At 42.2% G+C, this 10,532-nt stretch overlaps 1 protein-coding gene across 1 annotated transcript in view; it reads right to left on the reverse strand.

Annotated features, from left to right (window-relative positions):
• LOC143274960 (ATP-dependent translocase ABCB1-like) overlaps window positions 1-6,980 on the reverse strand; it is a 60,796-nt gene extending 53,816 nt beyond the window's left edge. Inside the window, exons 1-2 of the mRNA XM_076578979.1 lie at window positions 6,721-6,980; window positions 4,323-4,608 (exon numbers count right to left, since the gene is read on the reverse strand). Coding sequence (XP_076435094.1) covers window positions 4,323-4,425 — 103 coding nt within the window. The 5' untranslated portion in view covers window positions 4,426-4,608; window positions 6,721-6,980. The remainder of the gene's footprint in view (window positions 1-4,322; window positions 4,609-6,720) is intronic.
• Window positions 6,981-10,532: the final 3,552 nt, after the last annotated feature.

The following is a 10,532-nucleotide window of genomic DNA, read 5'->3' on the forward strand; positions in this document are numbered from 1 at the left end:
AACTCTTTCACCGCCAAAGGCGACTTTTGTCGACATGGAGGGATCATATTGATAAGAGCATTTTCACACTGTAACAAAGCTTGACAGCCGTAGCCAGGTTCCCGCCAATAGAACAGTAAATTACCCCTGACCGAGTTTGAAGTGAAAAAGTCCGTTGTGTTGTTTTGACATGAACCGAAGCATGTGACTGAGAGCATCGTTTCCAAAATATTTCACGCTGGGGAGTGTTTTTCACAAAGAAACCTGGCGGTGAAAGAGTTATAAGCTAAAAATTTTTACAGTGGGATACTTTTCAACTGTATCGCTTCAAATGACTTCGTCATACTGCACAATACTTTTCTCAAATGCAAAAAGGGCCTTTCAGTCTTAAAAGCAATGGCAACCAAAGATATTGAACAACGCCACCTCTTCCTGCTATACCAGTCACTCGTCCTCAGTGTGATCGACTACGGACTTGGGCTAACAACACCATCTCAAAGCAACCTCCTAAAATTAGAAAGAAAATGACGCTATGAGGCTGATCCTTCGAACAACAAAAGACACGCCCACGGAAACCATGCGATACCTGCTTGACCTTCCTTCAGTGCAGGCCAGAAACAAGTTAGAACAGGTTAAGACCTGCTTCAAAGCATTAGAAGACCCTCAAAACACACCGCATGACGCAGTCAAACAACCAAAAGGCAGCCGTCTAGGACGAGGAAGATCATGGATGGGGCAAGCAGAAGACACAATCCAGCTAGTATGCCGACTACAAGACCTGAAAGAAACAAAAGAATGGGAGAAAAACCCCGAAAACCTCAACCATCTATTCCACACAGCCATTTCACCCACTCTAGGAAGACATTGTCGGGAATGGCCAGAGGGCATAACTGATGCGGAAGTGAAGCTACTCATGGAAGAAAACCAAAAAAAGAGGACATAATCATATACACAGATGGCTCAGTCACCAAAGACCAATCCGGTTGGGGATTCACTGCGAAATAAAATGGAAAAACAATTAGGGAAGAGAATGCTGCCTACAAAGTCACAAACTCCAGCCTAACGATGGAAGTTGAAGCTGTGACACATGCCCTCCAGTGGTTATCATCTATCCATATGCCCGGAAACCAACATGCCATGATTCTAACCGACTCAATGAACCTCATACAGAAAATTGAAAATGGAATGGGAAGCCCAGAGTGGCATAAGGCAATGCGCAACTTTCAGATAAAAAAAACTTACATGGTCATACTGCCCGGAACATGCAGGTGTTAAGGGAAATGAGCGAGCTGACAGACTTGCTGGTAACGCAACAACAACGAGCGGCCTACATCTAGGAAAATCGGAAATCCTCAGAAAAGTCAAAGAATATAAAAAAGAACAGGTACAAGGCCATCACACCATCGATCGCCTCAAAGAAATAAAGGCGGAGAGAGGGTGCGGCCGTAAGTCTAGCATGAAATGTAGAGCACGATGCTTTGCAAATCAAACAAATATCGGCGTCATTTCCAAACCAACATTGCGCAAATTTCTTCAGAACGGAACGGAGTCTCTGTGGGCTTTTCCAATTACAGTAGACTGAACAACACACTAGACGCCACGTTCTTGGCATCAGAGATCTTTTCCCATCCCTCTTGCGGCCAATCAGTGGCAGCCTCTGTGCGTGTGTGTTTGTGTGTATGTGTGGGTCTGTGTGTTTGCGTGCGTTTGTGCATGCGCGAGGGTGTAAGTGTACACAAGTGTCAGGAGAGTTCTGTGCACGTGCGTATGTGTGTGTGTGTGGCGGGGGGGAGGTATGTGTGTGTATCCATGCCTACACTGTGGGAACAACGGAATATTGGAACGCGCAGTTGTGCATATATATATATCTTTGTATATATATCTGTGTGTGTGTGTGGGGGGGGGGGGATATGGGCGTATGTGTGTGTGCTTGTACAAGTAAGTGTGCCTCTGTGTGTGTATGTGTGTGTGTGTGTGTGTGTGTGCGTGTGTGTGTGTGTTTGTCAGTGTGTGTGTGTGTGTGTGTGTGTGTGTGTGTGTGCCGTTGAAGCTGCGATTCGTAGCCTAGAAATGAGTGTGTGGAGGGGGGTAGAGGGGGTGCAGGGTAATGTGTGTGTGTGTGTGTGTGTGTGTGTGTGTGTGTGTGTGTGTGTGTGTGTGTTGGGGCTCATGTACGTTTATGTGTATTTGACTGTGCTTTCATATACGTAAAACTGCACGTTTGGTGCATATCTGTTATGCATATGTGTGTATATGTGAATGTGTGTCTGCATTTTTTTTTACATTCATTTGCTTATTTATCATCATTGTTGTCTTTTTTAAAAATCTATTTATTTATTTATTTATTATTATTATTATTATTATTATTATTATTATTATTATTATTATTATTATCATTATTATTTATTCGTTCATTTAAAAAAAATTATTATTATTTATTTATTTATTTATTTTATTTTATTTTGTACGCTTATAGTTGACTTCATCAAGTTTTTATACATATTATTATTAGTAGTAGTAGTTCTTTTTTATGTATGTATCTTTTTTCTTTTTTTTCTCAAGGCCTGATTAAGCGCGTTGGGTTACGCTGCTGGTCAGGCATCTGCTTGACAGATGTGGTGTAGCATAAATGGATTTGTCCGAACGCAGTGACGCCTCCTTGAACTATTGAAACTGAAACTGAAACTGCACAGAACAATAAAGAATGTCACATATACACCAGTGTATCTATATATCCCAACAAAACACAACAGTGCAACAAACTGCAACACAGCTCTGATCAACGCCAAAAGATTATACAAGCAATAATCTTGGCCACTTCACCTTGTGCAAGCACTTCTGTCCGGCCCTGAAAAATTTACGACGTTGGCCCATTTGGCAAACATGCATGGAGAGCGGTGGTAGCATGGAAACGGGCACAGGCAATTGTACATTATCCACATATACTGGGGGCTGGTGTCGCTGTAGGAACTATAAGAGCAGGAAGACGATGCACAACGGCACGGAGAGAAGAGAGGGTGGTTAGAGGGGGCGTAAGGGGGGAACAAGAGAGAGAGAGAGAACAGTGAGAAAGAATCAAGACTGAGAGAGAGATGAGAGAAAGAAGAGGGAGATTAAAGAAAGAGAGAGTGCGCGCATAGAGAAGAGAGCGAGAGAGAGAATAGAGAGATACCACAGCAGGGAGACAGACAGACAGCCATACAGACAGACAGACTGAGATAGAGACAGACAGATAGAGAGAGAAATTTACTGAAATATACAGAAGGGAAAAGTCAACCAACATGCAGAGAGAGACAGTCACTATCAGCAGTCATGAGACAAGAGCTCAGGCGTGTCACCTGTTTGTAATAATGAGATACCGAGAAAAGAGACCACTGAAAATAAAGAGAAAGAAAAAAACACCTACATTAATGCATATACGTAGCACAACATAGATTCACCTCTGTATTTAAGCTGTCATAATCTCGTGAAATCAACATCACAATTCCTAAAACTTAAGCAGCTTCTTATTATCCATACTCCTCAAGTTTACGGTCACAGTCCTTAAGAAGTAAGGTGTTTTTTTTTTTAAATAACAGGTATATTACGCAGATCGTACGCACAAGCACGCCCATGGAATCTGATGCTCAGTTAAATTGATCAGTTCATGATTGTGACTTGGCGTTTTGTGCTTCCTATGTCTTAGATCGCGCATGCGACTACTCCACAGGACTAAAGAACTGAAGAGAGGCTCTGTGTAAATCAAAAGAAACGTCGACCTCCTTCGTAACTTAAATTTAATTTTATAATTAAAAACGTCACAGTAATTCCAGCTACAGGTCCCATAGCCTTTTACGACCACTGGAGCTGTGAATTCATATTCACTGTGTTTTGGGCTCGGCATGGGAAGGCGAGGCCCGATCATCTCCTTCCACAGTTTTTCGCAGCTTTCCCCAGCCAAAGTCAGGTACTCATTCACACCTGGGTGGAGTGAGGAAAAACGGAGCAGTACTGTACTTCCGATACAACATGCAAAACGCCTTTCAAAACACGCGCAGTTAATCATCTGTGTCCACTCGTTATCAAAGAGAGTGACAGACAGGGAAAGCCATATCCCCTCCCTCTCTCTGTCTCTATCTCTCTGCGAGTAGCTTCCCTTGCTTGGCAACCAGCAAGACGCTAAAATCTCCAGCTGTAATGAAATATCTGTATTGCGAAGAAACTTCATCTATCATGCCTGTTGTGTGGCTTTGCGTGTGCGCATGTATATGCGTGAATGCATGCATGCATGCATGCATGCATGTGTGTGTGTGTGTGTGTGTGTGTGTGTGTGTGTGTGTGTGTGTGTGTGTGTGTTTACTCACTGATTTTGGTCTGACCATTGTCCAGAGACGGAAGTTTTGCCTGATCTGAAGTCGCTGTCCCATTCTCCGTGTCCGAACTGTTGTAGCTGGTCAGCTCGGCCATTTTTTCTTCTGGATCCCCTCACATACACCACATACACGTACAACTGTCGTTCTGTATGTGATCGAGTCCTTCTGTTCTATCTGCTCTTTCGGGCAGGCGGGTGAAGGTTTGTCTTCCCTGTCTCCACTCTTCCTTTCTTGTCCTGCTCCTTCTTCGCGGTTTGATTTCCGAACGTCTTTTTGTCTGCACAAGATTCATGAAAACTTTTGATTAAAATGTGTGTGTGTGTGTGTGTGTGTGTGTGTGTGTGTGTGTGTGTGTGTGTGTGTGTGTGTGTGTGTGTGACACAAGCTGACCAGGTTCTTTTCGATGTTAACGGTGATGGTGGGCCAGTTGTGGTGTTAGGGGCAGTAGCAAGCCGATTTCGACCTTCTGCAATGCAAACAGTCTGTTTTTAGATGATGGACCAGTCCAGTCCGATAAAGTGGAAATGCTCTTTAATGGAGTAGTGGAAGGGTTCGTGGTCGCGTTGTGGGTAAGAAAGCATGATGTGTGGAAACAACAAGGTATGACTCAGACTACGACTCTGACTCATTTCACTGTCATGAGAATCTTTTGGAAGATCTATGGAGAATCTTTGGGGAGATCTATGGAGAATCTATGGTGATCGTGAACGCTTACATTGCACCCGTTTGGTGTGGGTCCAAGGCACCTAATACAATGTCTGTGTAGCTGTTCCACCTTTCTCATAGTCTGTAGAGCAACAGTCTGCCAGGCATAATATACTGTGTGTCTCTCCACGGGCCGGTCTCAGTGACCGGAAAGACGGTCAACCGTGTCAAATGTACTGCCAGTGGCCAAGATTGGCGTAAGCGAGCTGGTGGGTCAACCTATCCGTGTGTGTGTGCGTGCGCGTGTGTGTGTGTGTGTGTGTGTGTGTGTGTGTGTGTGTGTGTGTGTGTGTGTGTGCGCGCAGTTGAAACACATAAGTGAGAAGGGTGCAACAGGTCAGCATTAAAGGGAGAGCGACTTCCGCTGAAAAGTTTCGAATGAAAAGTTTCGAATGTACACCTCGCTGTCAGCTGGAGTCAGGGGCCTGACATATTGGTGCACAGTTTGTTGCTCATGTAAGCAAGGTTGCACTGTCTCTTAGTGCTGCAGCCATGGGGACTAGTTGGTCTTTTCGGGGACCGTCTCAATGCCGACAGTCCTAAAGTTCTCTTAGCCCGTGCTCGCTGAATTGTTAAAAAATTGATATATAATCTTTTTTTTCTTTTCTTTGTTTTTTCGTCGTAAAACAATGAAAGGTCCAATTGATGTGAGCTGCTAAAGATAGAATTGCTCTGCTTCCAGCACACAACTTTCAGTTCAACAAAATATCGTTTCTCATGGTGAGCAAAAGTATCACTTGGATCGTAATATGCATGTATTGCTAACTCCCCACCACCGTCTACCCCCAGACCGCTCCATCACATTCGTTTTCAGTCTTGCTGTTGTTGTTCAGCTGGCATGCTATCACACCTGAGCCATGAAACCTTTGCCTCTTGTTTTGCTTTCAAGCATTCCGCCGCTTGTCGTCATATTCTACGGGGGGAGGGGGGGGGGGGGGGGGGGGGGGAATAGACGCTTGGCCAGTAATACTCTCAATGAATCAGCAAAATTCAGTGATCTCTGTTTTCCGTCATGAATCTGTGTGTGATTAGATCTCCCCAATAGAAACTTTTTTTTTAAACTGACAATAACAAAATAAATTAATACTCTCTCTCTCTCTCTCTCTCTCTCTCTCCCAGCACGAACATTCTGACCTTCTCGCCCCTTACCTCTACCTCGCTTCCTCCTTTCCCTCTCCCCTCAAACGTTCCCCCACAACAAAACCCAATGACCTTCACCTGCCAAGAGACAACGCATTCCTCGTGTCACGAATAGCTTCATTAACTCTGCATTTATCCATCGATCATCGTCAGTCCACTTCTTCCTCACACTTACCAACAGAATGTGAATACAACAAAAGAACGCGTGTTAACGACGTAAAGAAAGTGAAAACTACGAATAAAGAAAGCGTAAATGAACTCCTCTCAGTTTCATAAACATATAACATAATAGTTGTGTGGACAAACTAGACCAGTACGAGAGTGTAGCTACGTATACCTACCTCACAAAATGGTCCACAACAACGATACGCAGTACAGCAAAATACATAACCCAAACATGTACTGAACTCCCACCCAAGCATGTTTCTGAAATCAACAGCATATCACCCGCCAGCTGCAGGAAAGCAAACAGAAACGGACGAATACAGCATGCAGTTCTGGTCTTTCATCTCTGAAACACTCAAAAAGACTCACAGACATTTACCTTTTATTAGGAAGTGAGAAGCGTGTGTTCAACAATGAGCGACGGGCCAATAATTAAATCCTCGTGGTGCACAGACAGTGTGTACTGTGACATGAACTGAGGTGCAAACTCTGCAGTGTTGTGCTCGGGTTCTGCTGGCCTTCAGTTTCAGGGCAGAGCACGGTCACAACATCGATTTCCTCTTCGCTTGTTGATTGCCGGCTAATGGTAAGCGTGCGTCAGTCCTACCGATCCACCGTATTTATAGTTGGTTTTGCTACCACCACAGCTGTGGTTGATGGCTAGTCAGGTGTGGGTGAGGTTGGGTTTTTTATGGTAAGGGTACCCGTGCACTCATGAGGGAGATTTATCGACGTCAACGTCCATTTATAGCAGTCGTTGAGACAGAGAATGTTCCATAAAAAGGGTATTATTCAAATTTGACATGATTTTTGAAGGAGAAGACATACACACATTCATACATGTATGCATACATACGTTAATGTACGTACGTACATACATGCATACACACATCCCCTTTGGAGAGACAAATTGGATGACATGAGCATAAAGTGAGAGATTTTTAAACTCATGCCCCCACTCCGTACCTCAGATCCAACCTCCAGCATGTTGGCCTTCATGGTAAAAAGTTAAACAATTTGATTCCTAAAATGATGAAAATATAATGAACATTATACATCAGTACAAATACATATATTTTCAAACATACATTCACACGCATGTGTACATGTGCATAGCAATGTTTGCCTTTACATGATCTCATCACAAGGACAGACTCAGCTTAGACAAGCACACACACATACACACTCACACACGCACTCACACTCGCGCGCGCACACACGCACATACAAACACCTACACACACACACACACACACACACAAAATCAGCACATACATGCACTGCAATATTTCTCCCCCACCCACTCCTTCCCCCCCAACACACATGCTGGACACCCTGGACCCTCCAGACGCCTGTTCATATATATTGACGCTCTCTCTCTCTCTCTCTCTCTCTCTCTCTCTCTCTCTCTATATATATATATATATATTATACGAGGGCTTTACGGTTAATTGATACACAATTGCCGAGTGGTTAAAGCGACGGACTTTCAATCTGAGGGTCCCGGGTTCGAATCTCGGTAACAGCGCATGGTGGGTAAAAGGGTGGAGATTTTTCCGATCTCCCAGGTTCAACATATATAGAGACCTGCTAGTGCCTGAACCCCTTTCGTGAGTATACGCATGCAGAAGATCAAATATGCACGTTAAAGATCCTGGGGTGGGTTGCATGAGGCGATCTTTGAAACGCTAAACTTGCTCAGAGTTAGGATTGTTCCTAAGTATATGGAGTTTACCGTGGAGTTAGGAACATTCTTAACGATAAGCAAACTTAGCGTTGCTAAGTTCGCTCATGCAAACCACCCCTATAAACCATGTCAGCGTTCGATGGGTTATGGAGACACGAAAATACTCAGCATGCATCAGCCACGACAGAGTCATCGGCAAAATCGATGTTGGCCGTATAACGGAAGGAAGTGTGGCTGTACCCACGGACTTATAAATGGATATAATTTATACGTCCTCGGGAAGTACCTAACTGGCAAATCAATCGATCTCTCTTTGTCTTTTGACATGTATTTGATTTTAATTTTAGCATTGTTTACTCGACAAGTTATTCTGTTTGATGTGTTTGGCAATGCGATTTTCAGCTGCACATGTGTAGGCCTACTGGAGTTTCTATTTGTTCGTGTGAACGCACCTTTATATAGATTTATTTATTTATTTGTCCACAGAGAGCCGTTAATTTTTGTTTATGTCATGTTTACATTAAACTGGATTATGTTAGGCGTACTGGTGTTTGATATCGCGTCATATGAAATTTATGCATTGTGATGATGATGATTATTATTGTTATTATTATCACTTTTATTTCATTTTTGACTCACTTGTGTATACAAAGTGAGTCTATGTTTTAACCCAGTGTTCGGTTGTCTGTGTGTGTGTGTGTGTGTGTGTGTGTGTGTGGTAAACTTTAGTATTGCCATTTTCTCTGCAAATACTTTGTCAGTTGACACCAAATTTGGCATAAAAATAGGAAAAATTCAGTTCTTTCCAATCATCTTGTTTAAAACAATATTGCACCTCTGGGATGGGCACAAAAAAATAATAAAGAAGCCAAATTATATGCAAACTGAATTTACTGGGTTTTTTTTGTTGTTGTTGTTGTTGTTGTTGTTGTTTGGTTTGGTTTGGTTTTTTTTTTTGTTTGTTTGTTGTTTATATATATATATATATATATATATATATATATATATATATATTCTGTAAACTTGGCACTTTGATCTGATATTCTGACACAACAGGAGCAGTCATTTTTATCATTTTATGTTCAAACAGGAACTTCTTTTGCTAAGCATGGAAGTTATATTTCTGGTGCATGTCTTTGCTGCAGATAGTAAAAAAGGGAAATTAATCTGTAATTAATGTAGAGGGCTTAATTTGCCTTAAACTGATCTTTCTCATCACTATGTTCATTCGCCCAAGTGGTCTTTTTCGGAAAATACTAAAATCAATACGATGAGTGGACTTATAGATCTGTTGGCTGAGTCCTGAAGGTCTGGGCAAAAATCAATTGCGTACACATATTTATACATATTCAAAGCGCGTGCTCATATTCTTCGCGAACGCGAACGACGCCATTTTGTTTCAAGTTGTTGACCTGCCCGTTCAATCCTATATTCAATCGACAATACACGATAACATGTGATGGAAAGTTGGAGAAGGAGACCGTTAAATATTTATTCAGAGAAAGATTTGTAAACGCATCAGACCGTTTCGTAGGTTTTCTCGAAGAAATCTATAGATGGGTGTGAAAAAGACTGTCTTGTTGTTGGTGTTTATATTCCACTTAGGGCTCACATTAAAGCAACATCGAACTGTTTGAAGAATTAGAACATAAACCATTTCTTTTAAAAGATAAACACAATTGTTACACACTTCTAATGGTGTGGCTTTAACGTATGTACAAAATGTCTAAATGATTATATAGATAATCTATCAGTCAGTTTGGTATTACCTTTCTCAATAACATGCTTCTATAATGCTCTGAAGAATATTTTCAATCTTGTCAAAGTATACCTTACGATACGAGATCGAACGAGACCGAACAGTTACGGTTTTCTGAACTGGACACGTTTAAGATTAAAACAGTATCATTATTCAGGATGGGAAATGACGCAATAACAATGGAATGTGCGCAAGAAATGACAGCATTGTGGTCGACTATTAAAAAAAACAAACCCTATGAACTAAAAACAAAAGTTATTCATTGCGCCAGACCGACTTGCAACCAACGTTTTCGAATCAGATTGACATGTCCCCAAACCACACAACCGGTACACATGTTCTCAAAAAGTGATTTACGGTCTCAACGCTTTCGAGTCATGTGCACGTTACTGAACCGGTACCATAAGCCCCGTGTGTTACACCCCTAACTAACTGTCGTGTCCTTATGTGGGTGCATCTGTCACATTCAACATTCCTTTTAATGTAAACTTCAAAAGAGTACTGACTGACTACCCTTTGGGCATTCATTGTTTATGAATAGATTTCGTTCCTCTTCGTCAGGTGATTGTGTCATCCTCAGCTGTGCTTCAGCCGTTCAGAAAATGTCATTATTGTATTGTACTGTATTGTATTGCATTGCATTGTATTGTGCTGTATTGATTTGTATATTGTATTACTTTTTGCCATAGCAGAGTTCTGTGTGTGAAATTCGGGCTGCTTTCATGTGGGAGAGCGCGTCGTCGTA

Source organism: Babylonia areolata, chromosome 2 (genome assembly GCF_041734735.1).
Source record: "Babylonia areolata isolate BAREFJ2019XMU chromosome 2, ASM4173473v1, whole genome shotgun sequence".
Classification (NCBI taxonomy): Eukaryota; Metazoa; Mollusca; class Gastropoda; order Neogastropoda; family Buccinidae; genus Babylonia; species Babylonia areolata.